The sequence below is a fragment of the Haemorhous mexicanus genome, chromosome 1 (genome assembly GCF_027477595.1).
Source record: "Haemorhous mexicanus isolate bHaeMex1 chromosome 1, bHaeMex1.pri, whole genome shotgun sequence".
In the NCBI taxonomy this organism is placed as follows: Eukaryota; Metazoa; Chordata; class Aves; order Passeriformes; family Fringillidae; genus Haemorhous; species Haemorhous mexicanus.
Genome location: NC_082341.1, coordinates 107,421,489 through 107,442,898, shown reverse-complemented (window position 1 = coordinate 107,442,898; position 21,410 = coordinate 107,421,489). Strand labels below are relative to the sequence as shown.

The 21,410-nt window shown below is 40.4% G+C and overlaps 1 protein-coding gene across 10 annotated transcripts in view; it reads left to right on the top strand.

Moving 5' to 3' along the window:
• PTPRM (protein tyrosine phosphatase receptor type M) overlaps nucleotides 1–14,005 on the top strand; it is a 443,590-nt gene extending 429,585 nt beyond the window's left edge. For all 10 annotated transcript variants that reach the window (XM_059858357.1, XM_059858382.1, XM_059858348.1 and 7 more), the window contains 5 exons: nucleotides 1,385–1,516; nucleotides 4,564–4,689; nucleotides 6,469–6,632; nucleotides 8,707–8,842; nucleotides 13,107–14,005. In XM_059858357.1, coding sequence (XP_059714340.1) covers nucleotides 1,385–1,516; nucleotides 4,564–4,689; nucleotides 6,469–6,632; nucleotides 8,707–8,842; nucleotides 13,107–13,160 — 612 coding nt within the window. In that variant the 3' untranslated portion in view covers nucleotides 13,161–14,005. The remainder of the gene's footprint in view (nucleotides 1–1,384; nucleotides 1,517–4,563; nucleotides 4,690–6,468; nucleotides 6,633–8,706; nucleotides 8,843–13,106) is intronic.
• Nucleotides 14,006–21,410: the final 7,405 nt, after the last annotated feature.

The following is a 21,410-nucleotide window of genomic DNA, read 5'->3' as shown; positions in this document are numbered from 1 at the left end:
CCCAAAAATCTTCTGAGGATCTAATTGAGTGAATAATGGAGACCTCTTTGGACACCTCTCATCTGCAAGAAGCTTCCAGCAAGGCAGGACCAGTAGGATAGAAAGCAGCTGCCTAATGTAGGAGCAGCATCATTACCTGCTGGTTGCCATGTGCTGAAACAAAGAACCAAAGTTTTGCATGTCTGCATCTGTACCCAAAACAGTGGAATCATTTTCTGTGGTCTCCTTAGTGACTGACTGTGAAATAACGATCATTGAATATCCTGAGTTGAAAGGGACCCATAAGGATCACCAAATCCCATAATTGCTAGGGTTGGAGGAGATCTCTGGAGATCATGTGGTCTGACCCCTCCTGCCAAGCAAGGTCACCCTGAGCAGGTGACACGGGAACATGTCCAGGTAGGTGTTGAATGTCTCCAGAGAGGGAGACTTCATGACCTCCCTAGGCAGACTGTTCCAGTGCTCTGCCATGTCAGTGTAAATAAATCCTTCCTTACCCTCACATTGGAACTTCTTGTGTTTTAGCTTGTGGCCATTGCTCCTTGTCCTTTCACTGGCCACCACCAAAAAGAGTCTGGCACTATCCTCTTGGCATGTGTCAAAGTCAAAGCCACCAAAGTCCAAATCCCAGCCCTGCCCAGGACAGCCCCAGGAATCTAACCACTTGCTTGCAGTAGCTGATCTGATTTCATCTCTGTTGTGGTGCAAATGGTTCAGTTCAAGGCATGTAGAGACTTCCCCACCCTCCTTAATGAGGGCAGTGGCACCCCCTCCCAAAAATTGCCCCAATATGGCCACAGTAGCTTTCAACACTCAGAAAGATGTAAGTGTAAATTACATTGTGGTTTGAGATCCACAATGGAAAAGTTCCAGCAAACAGCTCAGTCAATGACATACTCTGGTACTAAAAGAAACAAAGAGCACTGAAATTTATCCCCTGGGTATCTTCACTGCTGTCAGATAGACCAGAATTTCAACAATATTTCTGAAGAATAACTAGATATTTTCTTTCACAGGCATCATTCAAGTTTAGAGCTAAATGCAAACAGCCAAGATTAATCTGTCCATTAGCAGCTCAAAACAAACCCGTTGCTCAAAATCTTGTAGGAGTTACACTGGAAGCAAAAGCCTCTGATGATTTTACTCCATGCCTGTGGCATGAAATACATTTTAGAAATATAACATTTGCAGAAGTTATATCCTTCCCAAATGCAGTTTATTAACTTTGAAGCATATAAGATCTCCGGAAAGAGATGAAAACAATATATTAATTATACAGAAAATAGAAATAATGCTTTTGAAGTTTTGGGGCTATGACTGACATTCTGCTAAATGGATTTTTCTCTCTTGCCATTCTTCTCATCATCTTGTTACTTCTTTGCAGAGCTACAAGCAACCATCAGCTTTTATAGTTACGCAGCATCCCTTACCAAATACTGTCAAAGATTTCTGGAGACTGGTCCTAGATTATCACTGCACTTCAGTAGTTATGTTGAATGATGTGGATCCTGCACAAGTAAGTCAAGAAAAATGCTTCATTTAAAAGAGGAGTGCTAGTGCCTCAGCATTTCAGAACAGCTTTAAGATGTAATTAGTTTTTTAAAAACAACATTAAATACTTACAGACTAAAACATTGATTTGTAGCTTGCAGATACTCACAGGGGAAGAGGAATAAATCAGACCATCAGCAGCTTCTCCTCCAAAATGTTAGTGCATACAGACATAAATGCATGCACCTGTAATTTATTCTGAGAACATGTTTTGGGAAGGGCTGCTAAAACCCAAAAATTAAGGTTGTAGAATTCTGACTCAAGTCTGAAACATGCTGTAGTGGCCAAAATCATGAACAGAAGCCAACAGCTGTTCATTAGCCTGCCTGAAACAGGTCAATGGCCTTGGTCTCCTTACCAGGGAATAGGTGTTCCCAGTGTGAAAATCTGTGTTGTGTGTTGCACAAAATGATGTTATTAGCAAGGAGATAGGAACTAAACTAGGAGAGAGGAGCTAAAGATTGGAGACTAAGCATCCTTTGGAAGAGAAAAGAGGGCAACAAAACGTGTAGGGGAATGTAATTACCTTACAAAAGAGTTGCACATGCTGTACATGTTGTTCAGAAAATTGGAAAAACTGAACCTACCGGTTGGCAATTTAATCACTAGGATTAATCACTAAGTGTCCCAGAGCCTGGCTCACAACTGCACAATTCCAAGTTCTTACAGAGATATAATTTCCTTAGTTCCAACAGGCTGCACCAGCCCTCTGCTGGAATAATGTGGTGGTAATCTGGATCTTAATATGTAAATATTTGTTAATTATTGGTTAAGAGCAATTGTAATTTTTTAGAGCAGACTGCAGGTCATTTAATGATCAAGAATCTTTTTAGCTTTGTTCAGTAATGCATATACTTAAAAAAAATGTTTCCTCTTCTTTTTAACATGTAGAATTTGTTTTTAAAAGATACTGATTTTCCTTTTGGTCTTTCAAAGGAACATGTAGGGATTCCACACACTGTTTTAAAGACTGAATTTCTGATTCTAAGCCCTGCACTGTCTACAGGGAGGAAAAACAGAAATGAAAGACAAAACTTTTATTCATGAATCTCAGATTATTTTCTGAGTGAATAAGGAAAGACTCAAGGGAGACAGACTGTTAGGGACTGCTGAACAGAGTGTTTTTTAATTTGTTGGCTGTGTTTTGAATTTACAATAGGGCATGGCTATTCTAAGCATGTATTAGCCTCACAGGATTTAAAAGCTATTGGGATATGCAGTTAATGCACCTGCCTGTGCAGTATGTTAAACCTTTTACCTCTTAATGTGAGTAACAATCTTTTCATTAGGAATAAATCTCAAAACCCTCAGAGCAAGCAGAAGTGGAGAGAGGGCAAAGCTTATTAAAAGCACACATTACATTCAGATTTATTAATAATTACTGTTGTGATTATTATTTATGTATATATGAAGTGTTTACAGTTCTGTTTAGATATTACCATTTATGTGGATTGTTATGCTCTATTGGGAAATGAAATTCAACCCTTCACAGTGGCTCTGACTTGAAGAGAGTCGCTAGCATCACTTGCATGCAAAATGTGCAGACTTAAATGCTTTTGGTTTCTTTAGAACTTGAAAGTCATAGCTTCCTAAAACAGCCCCAGCAAACAGCTCTGCTTATTATCATTTAAGCATTTTTCAGAGATCTGTTAGAACTGTATTCCTATGTATTTGAAAGATGTGTACTAAACTGTGCACATGTTAAATGATCTGAGCACTGACATTTGCAAAAGTTGTATGCATTGCATTTTGCCATCCTGTACACCATCATATTTCGTAATAAAAATTTGTGTAAGATTTAGACAATATTTGGAAAGCAGTTGTCTAAGCAGACCATGTCATAGGGAGGGTTAAAAAAAATGAAAATATATTTTCCTACTTAAAATTTCTGGGTTTAACTTGTTAAAGTGATCTCCTGCAAATCAGATCCTGTTTTCTTTTTTAATTGATGTAGTAAATGGTTATGTTTTCCTAAAATGTAGTCATCTCTAAACAGCTTTGTTGAGGACTAAGTATTGTAAGAAATGCAAAACAACATCTGGAGTAAATGTGATTTGTCAGCTCAGCTCTGGATCACCAACAGCAATGCAGCAGAATGAAGACCACAGCTGTTTTACTGATTGAAATAAAAAGTTCCAAATATGACATCAATGCTTCTGCAAGCAAACAAAATTTCATGAGTTCATATTTAATTTTGGTGAATGCTTACAAAAGCTACATGCTCAAACTGCTCTAAATATCCCTGGCAAAAAAAAAAAAATTCATAAGAATTTTTATGAAAAAAAAAAATAGGCAGATTCTAGCTTCAAAAACCTTCTTGCAAAGTGTTGATTCAATCTTTAAAGTGTTAATACAGATGGTAATTGGTTCATGGATTAAGCCATTGTTATATTATTAGACACTAAAACCATGCAAGATAATAGTAATTTTACTTTGTGATCTTTAGATACCTAGAAGTAATTTTTTCTGAGAACTGAGGAAAGCATAATTAATATTTTCAAGTGTCACTAATAAGGTGAAATTAAGCAATTATTGAAAGTTTAAAGCAATGCTAATATTAGCCAAAATTATCGGTCACAGGTGAAAAATGTGCAAGTTAAGTCCTGAGTTTTGAGTATTTATGTACCTTCCCTAGCATAAATCACATGCAGTTTGAATTATTAGAAAACTGTTCAGCGCAGTTGGAGGTCCCAGGCATTTGGTCTTTAGCCTCCTCTGTCTCCAAGATATGGCAATATTTGTCAGCCTCTCCCTGTCATGTCATAATCTATTGCAGAAGTAATGTTGAGTGTCAGAAGTGTTTTACTCCAGGCACCAGACACTGAGAGTGCAGCAGCAAGAACCAGCACGTTAGGTACATGGAAAGGCATTATGAAAGCAGAGTGCTTGAAACAGAACCTGGTGCGTCGTGTGTTTTATAAAGATACTGTGCAAGAATTCCAGTAGTACATGTATGACAAATTCAAATACAGGTGATTAACTGTGTTCTTTTTTGTCCATGTTCTCCTTTAGCTCTGTCCTCAGTACTGGCCAGAAAATGGAGTCCACCGGCACGGTCCTATTCAGGTGGAGTTTGTCTCGGCTGACTTAGAAGAAGACATCATCAGCCGGATATTCCGAATTTATAATGCAGCCAGGGTAAGGATCTTATTTGCAAAACAATTTTGTCCCAGTAGATGAGTTGAGTCTACTCAAATCACAAAAATGAAAGCTAAACTCACATAGAGCCATTTTCATTTTTCAGCGTATTTATTTGAAAGCAATGGCGCAATACTGAGTCACAGCACAATCACAGAGGAGAAAAAGACTTCTATGTGTAATAAAAGTAAAAGAAAAAATTTAATACATATCTCAAGTGTGTTAAATGCAAATGAAATAAATGCAGCATTCAGATTGTATGATAGCCAAAAAATGCTGAAATCAGTGCTGTTTTCAATAGTTTGAAATTAGCCATCTTGTACATTTGTATCCTGTGTTATGTGAAGAAAGCTGTGCACCAATACTAGTTATGTTTTTCAATAGCAATCCCAGCCTCTTAGTGAAGATCCTCTCCCAATAACCACACTTCATAACATATGTAACCACTTCAGAAGGGCAAGCAGGTTGTTCTTGTATCCAGCTTTTATGCTCCCATAAAGTTGACAGAAGACTAAATAAGGCATATCTTTCAAGCTGAGTGGAAAAAAGATTCCACCACAGACCAGATATCTGTTCCCAGGGAGCCTTTGCAATGGACTCGTATCAGCCACCAAAAAGCTGCAGTTAGGAATAAGCAGCACTCCCTTAAGAAAAAAAATCAAGAACTTCCCTGAGACCTCTTAGCTCGCTGGACAGGGAAAGGCACCAAAACCATGTTAATATCCAAACAGGGAAGCAGATTGTAAAGCTTCAAATACTTCTTTAATGCTGTGAAGGCCTGGCATTTGCCGTAAATGTGGCAATATAAAAAACACAGCCTCCAGCAGGCTGTGACCTTCAGCAAGCACTGGGTCTGGCTGCTTTGGGAAGAGGGGCCATCAGCTGAAAGAAACTGGACAGGAAATCAGTAGTTTCCCGACTTTGACATAAAGCACACAAAACCAATTGGAGAGCACATCTAATGCCACATCCAGTTTTGTTTATTCCCATGTTGTGTTAATCTTACATCCTCTCTATTAACTCTTAGTCTACAGAATAAAATATTATGTCAGCGTTTCTGTGTGTTGTTCATTTTAGGAGTGGCACTAAAATGCCCTCACTTTGCACAGAAATGGCAAACTCTAGACTACAAAACCAGTTTTCATGTGCATATTTATTATGCCCTTTTCAAAGGACTGTAGTTTTCTGCCACTATCACTTGTTCTGTGCTCCTTTTTTATTTTAAATCACCATAAAGCAACTGTTCAGAAATGTTTCACCAGAGGGGTTCTGACTGCTGCAGTAGAACACAATAAAATAAAATGTAGTTAGATATTTTTTATAAGCCAGAAACATCTTGGGGTTCAGTTTGGTTTTCTTAACGTTTCCTGCTTCAAAATATCTTGAGAGGGTTTGACCTTTCTTGTAAAAAAAGGACAGAAATACATAAACGTTCTTAAAAACACTGAAGCTTATCTATGAAAACAGTATATAATTTTAGTTACGTTACAACTCTTGTCTTTCCTACCAAGTTCCTCCTATCTTAATAATTAAATATTTGTTTGTTTGTGCAGATGTACTATTGCTATATTTTAGCCTATTGTATAGCAGTCTGGTTAAAAACTCTTGTAATAACTCCATTGGAAATTAAAAGTCATCAATCCTCAAGGGCAGTTGAAATTACATTAGCAGTTTGTCAGCAATCATCTGCTTGAACAGCTTCCCTTCCTGATGCAAATCCCTAAATTACGTGCCACACAAATACCGTTACTTTTCCTGCTTTTGTCCGGATCCCTACAGCCCCAGGACGGCTATCGGATGGTGCAGCAGTTCCAGTTCCTGGGGTGGCCCATGTACAGGGACACTCCTGTTTCCAAACGCTCCTTCTTGAAGCTCATCCGTCAGGTGGATAAGTGGCAGGAGGAGTACAACGGGGGAGAGGGACGCACAGTTGTGCATTGCTTGTAAGTATGGAAACGGAAGAGAGGAATAAGGGAATACTGTCACAGAATTGGTGCCAGGCTTTAAAAGATTTGTAACGAGGTGAAGAAGCATCGATCTAATCGGGAGCTGAATAAATAATACAACTGCTCATTTAAAAGCTTTGAATGCAAGAGGAATTGTGTCATTTTAATGCAGATTCATGAGTTTCCCCATCTGTCCTTTGTTAAAGCCCTATGAAAAGATGATGGGTTCGAGTTAACTCTATTTTATATAAAAATGTCCAGTGACTCTTGCAAATGGGAAAGTTGCATACTTATTCACAGTAAATCAAAAATGTGCCTTCAGAACAATGTACCTTTTATTTCTGTAGATAAGGACCATAGCAATAAGTAGTTTTGGAGGGGTGGTTCATTTTCCAGGCATAAAGCATGGGAGTAAAAGTGGTGTGATAGACCAGTTACGATGATCCTGTAATTGCCTTACCTTTCTCTAATAATGGTATATATTTTTGTCCTCCTGTGACTTTGTGCTCCACTCATGCAGACTCTCATCCACTCTGCCACCATCCTTCTTTTGGTACAGTTTAATACTTGTGCTTTTGCCCTCAGAAGTAGCTGATCTTTTGAGGCTGAGTCTTTAGCGGTTGAAGTTGTATTCGTCTTCCTCTAAACTTGTGTTTTAAGGTGTTGCCATGATAGAGAAGGGACCTGCAAACAGGAAAACCATGTTCAGAAGTTGGGACCCTGTGTCAGAATGATGGAGGAAAATCTAAGAATACATTAATAATTCCCACTATCACTGACCTTGAACAAGTCATTGCTCTTCAGTTTTCCCATCTGTAGTATGGGGATAATAATACTTTCATCAAAGGAGCATTGTGCAGTGTGATTAATTAATGTTTTGAGATCTTTAGCTGAAAAGACCCTTTTGAAGTGCAAATTACTGTTATCTCTGAGGTGGCTGATGATATTAAATAGTTGTACAACATCACACATGCGTCACTTCCAGGCAGTAAAGAAAGAAAAAGCTCTAATATAATCCTTTTAAACGACTTTATTTTAATTAAAATTCTCAAACAGTCCCACAATATCAGGCACTGTTTTGGCAGCAGAGAGCATTCTTTTCATAGTGCCTGGATGTGACAGATGTGCGACGTTGTATCTTCCTTTGAAAATCAACCATTTGCAAAGCTTGTTTGAAAGACCTACTACCTAACTAGTCTGCACTCTGGTAATTATTAAGGTTTATTATTTTCAGTGAAGCACAGCCTAAAGATTCTGATTAGAATAAGTGTAGAAATAATGGGGTTTCCAGAAAGAAAAAGATTCTCTTGATGATTAAAAATAACCAGGGATAAAGTATTATTAAATCCTGTATTTGATCACGTATATGAACATTTGTGCCTGGCTTCTTTGTTAGCAATTCGCTTTGGGTTCTCATCCTCTGATAACTGTGGGTGGAGGGGGAATACATCTGCCTTTGGGAGCAGTCCTTGCCAGGCAGCCAGCCCCTCTTCCTGCTGCCAGGAGCTGAGATAATCAGCCAGGAGGTCATGGCAGCACCACCCAGTGCCATACCAAGTGCAGCCACCAGGACTCCCCCAAATGAGACTTCGGGTGCTTTTGCAGTTCCTCCGAAATGCCTTTGTGTCCAGGAGGAAAGCACCAGAATCTGGAATAAAAGAACTCAAATATTCTCTTTCTCTGTGGCATTTCCAGGCCTGATGCTCATTGCAGCCATGTGTGTTTACAATGCAAAGCAGTGTTGAACTGAAACTAAAAGTACTTTATCCCTATTTTAGGATCCTCTTTGTGCTGTCTCCAGTGTTCACTGAAGGGTGGTGCAAAACTCAGCCATTCAATTGCCTCCAGGCTGTCAGCCTGCTGACTTCTGAATCACAGCTTTGAGATCTTTCAGCATGCCCATTCCAATTAAAAATCATGTTTTGCCTAGAGTTGGGCAGCTTTTGGGGCCAGGAATGTTCTGTGGTTTCTCCCTGCTGGAACTCCTGCCTTCTGGAGCCATCCCTGTTGCTGTGCAAACTTGTGACACAGAGTCCATTGTAACTGAGCCATTTTATCACTTTCACTGCAGGAATGGAGGTGGCCGCAGTGGGACGTTTTGTGCAATCAGTATTGTTTGTGAAATGCTTCGACATCAGAGGGCTGTTGATGTATTCCATGCTGTGAAGACACTGAGGAATAATAAGCCTAACATGGTGGACCTTCTGGTAGGAGCTTTTTAACTGCGCCATTAAATAGAAAATGTTCTTTTTCTAAGAAGAGTCAGTAAGATTTCCAGGATTTGCAGTGGGAGTTGTTCACAAAGCAAGAGAGTCATTTTCAAAGGGGATAATGAAGTCACTTCACTTGTAAGAGTATTTTTACACTGCTTTCTTCCCAAGGAGACTTTGTCTCTGTTCGTTTGAATTTTTTAAGAGTTTTAAACTTTCAGATGAACATCCTTATTAATTTTCTTTTCTAGCAGGCTGAACCAAGTGGAGAGCAGCACTTGCATGGTAGAAATAATAGTTATGTAAAATTAAATGCCAGATTTTCAAATTATATATTTTATAAATAGCTTAATCGCCTAATATTTATCAAAGCCATGAATTTCAGTTTGACATCCAGAATATTGCATTTAATTATGCTTGCTCTATCTCATAGAAAGATTAAAGAAGTTCAGAAACAAGGGGCCATGTGCAATTATTTTCCTAGAGAGTGTTTTATGAGCTTTTTCCCTAAATGGAGAACTGCTGAAGTGCCAGCTGCTGTGCCAGAAGAGCTGCAGAAGAGCTTAAACCAGCAGGTTCTTACACTCCAGTGTGTAGTTTTGTGCTTGGAGATGGGTGTAGCTTGATGCCCTGTTCTGAAGCCTGGGCTGTAAAAGACACTTTTACAACATCCTGCTGCAGAGGTGGCTGCTTAAGAGGCAGCTGCATTTGATTTAGTATCACAGGCAGGAAGAAGCAGCATCTGGGCACTTTCAGGGATGTTAACCCAATCTGAGCCAATGTTGCAAGCTCTGGTTAAGCAAGTTGGGGTCGTTTCAGCAGCTCTTCTATAGCATGCCCCAGGTGAGACAGGAGACATCTCACTGAGCTGGTCCAACCTATTGCAATTTTAGGAGAGGACCCCCTTAGATGAGCTGAGTGTGGCACACACTGGAGAACAGGCAGAAAGAGGGAGGCTTTCACACACAGGTGAAGGCAGGTAGGGGGGGATATCCACCTCCCCACCACATGGATGGCTGTGCCTCCTCTCTCCTGCGGGAGAGTGGCTCCCACCACATTCCCAATCACAGTGCTCTCTCCTAGCCTGCCTCTGAAGTTCCAAATCCTCCCCTAGGCCCAGCTCTGGCCAGGCACATGGAAAAAAAACAGGTGTTGTCAGCTGTGCAAAGCCAGGAGGGAGTTTGTGAGCAGCACCACAGGGCCAGCAGTGTGGAACTGTGAGTCTTGTGTCAGTGAGAAACTATCAAACTTCCATGGTGATGGGAGGGAGCAGCTTGACTGGATTCTTTTCCTCTAGTTTATATCCTCAGGAGAAGAATCATCATGGTGAGAACCAGACATTTTTATTTCCTAGATATTAAGAAAAATGTCCTTCTGCTTCATTCATGTAGTATAGTTTATACAGGGATTTGGCAGGCCTGCTGTTCTTTATCCTCCTAGAGTTTAAGCCCACAGAACTCTCTGATCTCTTATTCATTTATTTGATAGAAATAAAATGAAAATTACCAGTGTAGAAGTACAGTTAAAGAAAATGCTCACTATAAATTCCCATTTGTGACAGTTCTCCAGGTATAGATTTGTCAGGCAGTTGTCTCCATTTTTCAGCAGAGAATTTTTTTAATCAAAAAAGCTAAATGTGTTATTTTAAATAAAAAAATACATTTTAGTAAATTCAGGTTGGTATTGGGAATGTCTGGAAGGCATAGAAAGGCCTTGTAGGGCCTTTTTTAATTAGGAAATTTCAAAGCACTTGTGAAAGAGATCAGTTTTGTTTTCCTTATTTTTACAGACAGGGGAATAAAGGCAAGGGACACCCAAGATTTTTCCCATTATCACATAATGCACTGACTGAGCAGAGCTAGAATGGCATCTCTTCAGTTGTGGTCTGCCACCTCGTAGGAACAAATACTTGAATTAGCCAGGTTTCAGTTTCCGTGTAGATTGCTTCATGGTAAAGGGAATTGGGAGACTTGAGATCTTTTCCTGATCTTGTTACTGACTTTTTCCTGTATGACTTTTCTTATGTTAATGTGTCTTTGCCTCAGTTTCTCTACTGGAAAAAGAAGAACAGTAATATTCATCTACCTTGTCAAATTTTATGGTAAAAGATAAAATGCTCAAAATCATTACATTGTTTCACAAAAAAAACTGTTTTAAGACTGCTTTATCAATACATGTCATGCACTTTCTGACTACATAAAAGTCAGTCTTTACTATCCATACTTAGAGATTCATCTCTTAATTTCACTGAATCATTGGGTTTTCCTCCAAGTGTAAAAATCTGAATGCCACATCCCTACAGTATGGAAATCTAATAATTTTTTTCAGCTATCATGATATTGCAAAATATCTATTATGAAATGCCTGAAGCATTTGGTGATAAATGTTATTGGGCCTACCCACAGGTGTCCTAGAAAATAAATTTAAATATACCTCTCTGAAGCTAGCTAGTCTCAAGAGACTTTTAATATCCACCATCAAGTGAATAATAAAAATGTATAAAGGACACTAGTGAGTGAACACAGTGGGAAATAAGGTATGTCTGTTCTTTAAGACAGGTATTCAGCTTACTGAAAATGACAGTTATTCTGCTAGATCAGTAAATCAGCATAAAATGAGCACGGAAGAGTGGAAATGGATGAGTGGCTGATCTCTTGTTTTGATCTGTTATAGAATAATTTCCATTTATTTAGAAACATATATGCAATGAAAGCAGAAAAGGGATTTACATAATACTCTGTTCTTCCCTTTCTTCTTTTTTCTTTTTTATTCTTTTCTCATTCTGAAGAAGACACAAGCAGTTTACAGAACCTTGCAGGACTTTAAACCCTCACATACAACTCACTCATCACTTAGGCTGTATGTGCACCTAAGACTTGTCTTCTTATGACATGACAGTTCCCAACAAAAGAACTTCTAAATGATCCATGCTTGTTAATAGCTTTTTGATTTTATTAATAGTATAGGGTCTTTTGCATGTAAAGTGGACTCTCTTCTCAGCTGAAATGTGACCCAAAATCACAAGTACAGGTCAAAAATTTTAATCCTTTAAAATGTTTGCTTCAGGGAAAAGAGAATATACCTGAAGATCTTACTACTCGTGATGTTGGGCAAGGCTGAGTGCTGTCAGCTCATTAAATCTGTTGTGGCTCCTAAATGTCAATATGTGCTTAGTTATCCTTTATTAATCAAATAAAGTGCATAAGCAAAAGAGGCATTTCAATAACAGAAATAGTTATGAAACTGGCAAGTATTTCCATATTGAATTTTCAGAAGCCAGAGCCCTTAGATTCAGGGAACCCGCACTTAACTATTTCTTTCAGCTTTTCTTTCATTTAAATATTTGTAGTATTTCTGAGTATTGTGAGTAACAAGAACGGAAACAGGAGAGGGCTATGTATGGACATAAAACTGGGAAGTCATCAGTGACTGCACCATTTAAAGGTTTCAGAGTGGACAAAGGTCAGTCAAACCTGTCCTCTCCATTCCAGTGAAGATGTGAAAGGGGCCAAGACATGACCTTTTGTCCCCTAAGATGCAGAGTGGGTTTACATCCCTCAGGAAGGGGATTTATTTCCCTGGGACTTGCTCTGTTTCCAAGCAGCTACAAATAAAACCAGCAGGTCTGTGTTTGAAGCACAGGGCTGGCACCTGAAAACTTAGGCTCTTTACAGTTCCTCTGTTACCCAGGCTAACTTGACCATCACTGGCAGTTTCTAAAAATTAATTGGAATTAATCCAATTAATTTAGCTCAGGCCCCATCTCACAAGGCTACTGGGTTGGGTCTGGGCTGCAGATAGAGGACCAGCAGTGAGTACTCTTGCCCTGAAATGCAGTGTCTGAATGACATTAAAATAAAAGTTGCAGTCTGGGAAGTACTAAACACTGGGTCTATTTTAAGATAAACATTTCCAGGGAGGAATTTCAATAACTGCAATTCTCATAAAGTGCTACATGAGCATTTTCACAGATGACAGAAGGGCTGCAAGTCAATTTGCTTATGTGCAGTCAGTTTTTCTCATACAAGTGTATTACAGCAGCTAAACACTCATCTAACATGAGCAGTACCATAAGTTACTATGTATCGTGTCTATTGTCTGGTTAATATAAAGATTTTCTTATCTGAACATAAATTGGATTTGCAAACTGGTTCCCACTGACAACAGCTGATAGTAAATAATTTTAACAGGAGAGAAATATTGACCCCTTTAATTAAGTTTCTTCAATAACTGACTTTGTGGTTTCCTTTTGATTTTTCAGGATCAATACAAATTCTGCTACGAAGTGGCTTTAGAATACTTGAATTCTGGCTGATTGTCTAAACAGCACAGACAGAGCTCCTCCTTTCACTACCACAAACAAAGCAAGTCACTTCATGATGTCTGTGTAAATGAGATGAAGACTTCTCAGTGTTATGCTTCTACTGCTTTGTATAATTGGCTCTTTTTAAGAGCCCCAGAAGATGTTTATAAAACCGCTTGCACTGCCCGATTCCCACTCCGAAGCTGCTGCTTGGCACCCCTGTGAGCCTACACTGAACCACGTGGCAGTCCTTGAACACCTTATTCATGCTCAGCCATTGATGTGGTGAAGCAGCATAGTCCTCTGGTAAATAAGAGAGCACAATTATATTCTTATGAAGGAATTTGTACTTTTTCTGTTACATTTCGTTGCCTGTGATTCTCAGTCATTGTCACAGCCTAGTGTACATTTCTGTTCTGTGGAGAATGCTGTCTGGCATTTTGATAATATATGATTTTAGTTATATTTGTATTCTAACACGTGCATAATAAACAAATCATATGTAGCTTATCTGAACTAACAGAAAGACATGTACCAAATCATGATAACTTTGTTGAGTTGTAATTTCTATCCACTTTGTACCATTTCATAGAGAGAATCTTGATAGAAATGCAGTTAAAAATGCAAAAGACAGGATGCTCAGATTAATATATCCAAAGCTTTTTCATTTGTTTATATTGTAAATATTTTTTGATTTCATCAAATTATTTATTCATTAAAATGATTTTTTTTGGTGAAGCACAGTGAGTGACAATCATTTTTATTAAGCCCTGGAAATGCTTACTGTATGATAGTGTAAACATTTGTTTACCTTGTATGGATTCTCAGCTCAATAAATAATTACATACATGATAAAATTTTGTTTAATTTAATATCTCTTGGCATCTGAGTGCCTCCAACTAAGCCTCTTTTCTAGATTAAATCTAGTAAATACTGAGCTACCTCCAGTGAGTGTTTATTGTGTGATCCAGTGTTGGTCCAGCCAACAGTGAGGTCATAGAATCACAGAAAGATGGAATGGTTTGGTTTGGAAGGGACCTTAAAGATCATCTAGTTCCAGCCCTGCCTGCCATGGGCTGGGACACCCTTCTCAAGACCAGGTTGTTCAAAGCCCCATCCAGCCTGGCCTTGAACACTTTCAGGGATGGGGCATCCACAGCTTCTCTGGGCAACCTGTTCCAGTGCCTCACCACTCTGAAAGTGAAAAATTCTTCCTAATATCTGTTCTAAATCAGCTCTTTCTCAGTTTTAATCCATTCCCTCTTGTCCTGTCACTACACCTTCTTGTAAAAAGTCCATCTCCATCTTTCTTGTAGGCTCCCTTCAGGTACTGAAGGGTTGCAATTAGGTCACCCTGAAGCCTTCTCTTCTCCAGGCTGAACAAACCAAATTCTCATGGCCTTTGCTGGGATTCCCGGAGCTGGATGCAGCTCACCAGAGTGGAGAAAGATACGCTGTGCCAGTATATAAAAGAGGTGATGCTTAAAAATGCACAAGTGCAGAACCTGAAAGATGCCCTGCTCTGAAGAAGAGATGGTGTTGTGCTGGTAGTACTTGGTCTTGTCACAGCAGCCCTCTGCAGCCCTGGGCATTCCCTGCCATTCCCTCTGTGCCTGCTGCTGCTGTGGGAGGGGTGGTGGTGCCCTTGTTCTTGAGATGTATGACTGCTATGAGGGGGATGTAATTCCTTCTGTTAGAGATGTTAAAGACACCCATACTAGAATGGCTGGTGGGGAAGTTACTCAAAAAATCGTGAAAGTGCTCCATTACTAGAGCTGTTGTCAGTGGACAGGTTTACATTATTAAAGCTCCTGAGAATGGCTGTACTGATCTTCCATGGTGTTTGGATTGTTCTCCTTTCTACAAAGCACTGACCAGTGTCTGAATATGCTGGGAATTGCCTTTGTTGCAGCAACAAAGCAGCAAAAAGGGGGAATGAGTCAGCAATGGCTTGCTGAGCCATCTGCTGGAACCACAGAACATTTTCTCACCCAGAAGTTTCAAGGAGACATTGCAGGCAGAGCAACTGCTCAATACTTCCAAAGCTTTACGGGAAACCCAGTTCAAGGATGTGGCTGACTGCACAGTATTTCAGCTCTTAAATGATCCTGCTAAGCTATCTGGAATGGGGGCAGTATCTATATAAATGTATCAGTCAACCTGATACATTTTGAGAAGCTCTAAATCTAACAGATCCAGCTTGGACAGAATGACTCACAGCTTGTCAACTCCCAGTTCAAAACCACTCTGAAATTTAGATCTGAAGACACAAAGACAGGTTTACTCTGCATCTGGAAAGCATCTCTTTTAAAGCGTAGCTGGCAGGTACGGGCCATTGCTATAAATTGAACAGTGGTACTGAAAAACTTGGGAAATACAGTCCCAGTCCTGAGAAGAATGATGGTCTTTAGATGAACCTCGTAGCGTTTCAGCCTGTTGCAGAATGTGCTCTTACTCATTTTCAAACCCTAGTGTTCAGAAACAAAATCCAAACCTCCAACATCATATTCCTCACAACCAGCTTGACAGGCCAGGTATGCCAGCCAAGCACGCTTCTTTGTAATAATTATGGGACCATAAAAAGTTGTGTTCTGTGATCTATCCATTGAAATATGCATGGACACATCCCGTGTTTCAAAAAGCATGAGTAAGATATGTGTGCCAAAGGAACCCTTGGACAGAAGGTGATGCTGGCAGTGAGATCCCAAATGTGAAATGCAGCAAGAATCATGGATTTCTCTCCCAAGACAGAGATTGCCAGTGTCAGCCAGACATTATTTCAGCTGCTGCACTCGTGCAGACATACTTTGCACAGGTCGGCCTTGGGGGGCTGGGGCAAGGGGTCAAAGGAGATGAGGAGCAAAGAGTTCTGCAGTGTTTCTTATTGTTTTACTGATGTTAGTCTTTTTTTCCCTAGTTCTGACATAGAGTTTATGTTGTAGAGTCTGTCTGATGTTGTTCCAAAAGGCATTCTGCAAACTTCATGATGTTGTTCCAAAAGGCATTCTGAGAACTTCAGTGCCATAAAACTGGAGCCAGCCAAAGAAAGCACATCAAGCAGCTTTGTGTGCTTACTCTCATACTACAGCTATCAATCCATACAAATTAAACAAAAATCCAGGTTTAGGCAACACAGTATTTTGCCAAAAAGAAAAACAGATGAGGACTTCAGATGAAGCTGATCACATGGTTGGAGCACCTCTCCGATGAGAAAAGGCTGAGGGAGCTGGGGTTGTTCTCTGGAGAAGGGAAGGCTCCATGGAGACCTCATTGCTGCCTTCCAGTACTTCAGGGCAGTCTACAGGAAAGATGGTGACAGACTTTGTTGCAGGGCCTGTTGCAATAGGATGGAGGGTAATGGTTTTAAACTAAAAGAGGGACTATTTAGATTAGATGGAGGAATTTTTTTCCAGTGAGGATGGGAAAATTCTGGAACAAGTTGCCCGGAGAGGTGGTAGATGCCCATTCCTGGAAACATTCAAGGATGTGTTGGATGCTATTTGTATCTAGTGGAAGGTGTTCCTGCCCATGGCAGCAGGGTTGGACTAGTGCATTCCAACCCACACCATTCATTCAGGAGTTAGGAATGGAGAAAATAAAAGGAATCAGAAAGGATGAGAAAGAAGACATGATGAACATGAGGGGCTGATATTCCAGAACTCTGAAAGTTATCTGGAGGGTGGCATTTTAGAGGAGACAAAGAAAACAGCAGTGATAGCCATGTTAAGTGTTCCTAACCCAGCCTCCCTTTTCAGAAGAAAGTTACATAAACACAGGCCCAGCAGAGCTGCAGAACTTTGGAAGACATCAATCCCAGTCTGGAACAGAGGAAGGGATGCTTTCTTCAGTGCACAGTATACCCAGTATATAAGAGGTATATAAATGAATAAAGAGATACTTTGAATGGTTTGCCATTTGTTGTATCACACAACTCATCATCTCTCCAGGACTTGAGGTAGGTGATTTTATTTAAGCTATTCCAAAAGAGCAGCAATGAGGATGGTGAGAGAGGTGATGGCATGCAGGTAATCTGTATCTTGGTAACAGCAATACTCCTGACACTTTCCAGGGCTGCTTTGTCAGCAAAATTAGTCTGTCCCTGGCAGGATACCTTCATGGAATACTAACAACTTAAGGTCTATAGCTAGTAAGATGAAAAATAAAAAAAAATAGAAAAAACTTCTTACCCAGCTCTACATAGTGTCTTTCAAAAAAGTGTCAGTGCCACAAAGACTTGATCTGAAGGTGTAGTGCATCATCAAGCCCATCTTCATTTTGGGTATCTCCTTTATCTGGTTCTGGATCATCTTTGATATCTCTGAAATGATTTCTCTTTATTTCATTGTATGTGGGTCTGTCCTCAGATCCAGCTGCTTACTGTATGAGCCCCTTCACAGTTCTTTAATAACATGTAGCAAAGACACAAACAGACTTTTGTTCTTTGAGGTGTGCCAATGAAGATAATTTGACACTTCCAGCAACAGCTATTCCAAGCCTTTTCCTTTGGGAAGACCTGGGGAAGCTGTAATGGCAGTAGCAAACATAAAGCTTTTGGCATTACTCACTCCAAAACTGAGCAGGATTATCTGCTGTGTCTCCTTTTGTGGTTGTTTTGAGTCTTGCCTCTTCTCCCCCTGCCCCCTCCCCCATATCAAGACTGACTCAAGGAAAGTAAGTAAATCAAAAGTTTACTTGAGGTTTTACAGCCTCATTAGTTTTTTGATTCAAAAGTTATTGGATTCCTCTGCCTCCCAAAGTAACTTCTTAAAACATTTGTGCATTAGCCTTCAGAGGAGGCAAGTTATACACGCAGATCACTGTAACAGAATGATGCATCGTATCATTTTGGATTTATTGTTGGCTTTACACTCATTTATCAGCTTGGAGCCTTGCCCTACAAAATCTCATGCATCCTATATCTCATGCCAGACACAGGGCTTTACTAAAAGAAAAATTAAATTAGGAATAAAAAAAAAAATTACATCGTAGGTCTGATGCTTGTTAGCTTAGGTGTGATGCTTGTTAGGGAAGACAATGACCACTACCAATTTTGGGACACGCTACCAGTAAAACCCAACAGACCATGTGAAAAGAATGAATAATGCTGTTTCTAATTTGAGCCCATTTTGGTTGGTTTTTGTAGCTTAGACCTAGTCTATATGGTGAAATAATAAACTGATGGGTGCACTTGCATTGCCTCAGCCATTCCCATGCTCTGCCTGTGGGACCTTTCCATACACCACTGGCATGAGGGAGATTGTTCTGCACATCCTGCTCAGCAGCCAGCATCCCCCTTCAGTATCCCAGCCCACTTTAATGGAAAAACTTTTCTAAGGCCTTATCAACCCTTTGCAAACTGCAACAAACAGCAGCAGCAAAATGCCTTCTTCACTCCTGCTGCTATTTCCATGCAGAATTCTCTGTGGAAGGCTGAAAAGGCAGCTCCTGCCCTGGTTCTTTCTCCAGACTCACCTGATCTGCTTCAAGCGTGAAAGCCACTTCCTGCTGCCCACACTTCCTCCAGTCCGTCTCTCCAGGTTTTCACCTACTCCTGGAAGATGCAGTGCCCTCTGGTGCTCCCACTGCCCTTCCAGTCCCGTCACCACAGCATGTGCTGTTCTTTCTCAGACTTGAGAGGGATGGAAGGAAGATTTGAGGCTGAAGGGGGGGGGGGGGGGGTGTGGGGGCGTGCTGGGGGTCTACAAACACCCTGCCATGATTTTTGTTTTTTAATATTGCTGGAAGGATTCAATGCACAAAGGAAAAGGAAAGGGGGGCCTTGAATATGAAGAGTGAGAATGATACTTGCTGTAGCTTGTCTGGGGGAACATGGCAGGGGAGATTAATATCTCAAGTTCACTGACAGTCTTTCCAAGCAGTGGTATTTGTACTTCTGAAACCCTTGTACTGATGTGTTTTTAGTAGCAGCTAGAAGATTTTTAATTGTATCCCTACAGTTGTGATATTTCTAGCAATTGAGGGTTTTTGTGATGATGTGCTCGGGGGTCACAATTAAAGCCTAAGTATCTTTCATGCTACACATGCATTAATATTGCTGCCAGGCCTGAGCAAATGCAATCAGAACTCCCAGGCCTACAAACATTTCCATTAATATCCTCTTGTCTGGTCCAAAGTACACAAAAAAATCAATCTGATACTCACACACATTATGCATATATGAGTTCATCAGTCCTGCCATGATGCTATATTGAGTCTGTTTGGGATGAAGCTAATTTTCTTCATAGCAGCCCATATGGTGTTGTGTTTTGTACTTGTGATAAAGCAGTGTTGATAGCACACCAATATTTTAGCTATTACTGATCAGTGTTTTCACAACATCAAGACCTACTCTGGTTCTCACTCTGCCTCTGCTCCAGCAAGTAGCCTGGGGGTGATCAGGAGCAGTCAGAGTGGGAGGGAACATGGCTGGGAAAGATGAGCTCCACTGACCAAAGACAGGATGTCCCATACAACACATCATCACACTCAGCAACAAAAGGGGGATGGAGGAGGGGGAAGCAGTTGCTAACAGACTGGCTGGGCATTGGTCTGTCTGTGGGAGGTGCTGAGTGAATGCTTTTGCATTAATTGTGCGGGGCCTTTTTCCCCCTTCTTCTTCCACTTCACTTCTTGAGCTCTTTTTTATCTCAACCCACATATTTACCATGCTTCTGTTCTTGCTGGTCTCTGGAAGGACTGTGCAAGTGTCTGTGTGGAGACTTAACTGCTGGCTGGTGTCAGTCCACCACAGCACATAAAGGTTCACAGGACTAAGGTCTACAAACATCAGCCAACAATATGCTTCCACAAAAAACTTTACATAGGGGCTTACCTGTCATAAAATGAATTGGGTTGCTCAGGTGCTCAAGCACATGATGTATGTCATTAAGAGCACATTTTAAAAATGAACCTAATAGATGGAGCAGATTGGCCCCCTCAGTCAAAGCGATAAAAACGTGGAAGTTAGTTGTGTGTGGCAGAAAATTTGGGGCAGGCATTTCTCCCTCTCTATCTGTACAGTTTTCAGTCCATTTTAAGCAATGTCTATAACCACGACTTACTATGACAAAAACCCCTCTGCCAGTGCTTTTGCTATGCCATGAATGAATGTTACAAGTGGGCAGAGCCCTTCCTGAGAGCTTCCAGGCTGCACAACTGCAGACACTGTACACGGAGGTGGCATTTGACCCTGATGAGTTGCTCCTCCAGAAACTATTACCTTCAGATTACTCAGAGGGGTGAGCACCATGCTGGATCACATACTTCACACATGAGGTTAACAATGACAGCCTCATAAGAGACCCTGGTATGTATGCAATCTCATTACACTCTGTATTTGTAACCCTTAAAAGTTGAGCTGAATGCATAGAGAACTAACCTGCTCTTGAAATTCTGATTTATACGGTATATATCAGCCTACAATATAAACCTTTGGGGATGAAAAGTCTTGGGAGTGAAATATAGTTACTGCCTTGCCGCATGAGAAGTAGGATGACATTTTATGTTGGTCCTTGAAGATTTCATTATCTCAGTGCTCTCCATAGGTGGGAATGCCTGGGAATTTCTTGCACACCCAGTCATGAGGGGCATGACCTTTGTTGGACATGGACAGGAATTTAATCAGTATTACACACCACATAAACCAAACTGTAGCTTTGCTGTTACAGGGATCAGCACAGATTCATCCACACTGAATTGCAGTCATGGATTGCAGCCCTGTGTTTTGGAATTACTACAGTCTACATCTAAAAACCAGATTTTGAGCAAATCTATAGAGACAGCACTGTTAAAAAACCATCTGCCAATGGCTTGCAATGCTTTTGCTTCATTTTATTCAGGTTGGGTTTTTTTCTTGGTAGGATATGAGCAAAATACAAGCAAATACAATCCCATCACCCAGACTAGGTACTTTTCACGTCCTGGTTCTCCAAGCCTCTCTGTACCAACCTCTGTTGAGACCTAGCAAGAAAATAGCACGTGCAAAAATCTGTCTTCTGATGACAATCAACAAATGAAATGCAACATCAGTCTGTCTTCTGCCTTCTTTGGACAGCCTTGCATGGAGCCACAGCTCGGCCTGACAGCCAAAAGGGCCCAGCAATGAGTGCTGCTGTAATTGATTTGAATAAAAGCCTTTGATTTAGTAAATGAAAGCTTTTGATATATTAAAATGCACGGTCTTTCTATCAGATGACAGAGCCTGCTGGTCCAATAGAGCTTCTCTCTCCTTCTGTTGGCACTCCTCTCTTCCTTCCTCCCTTC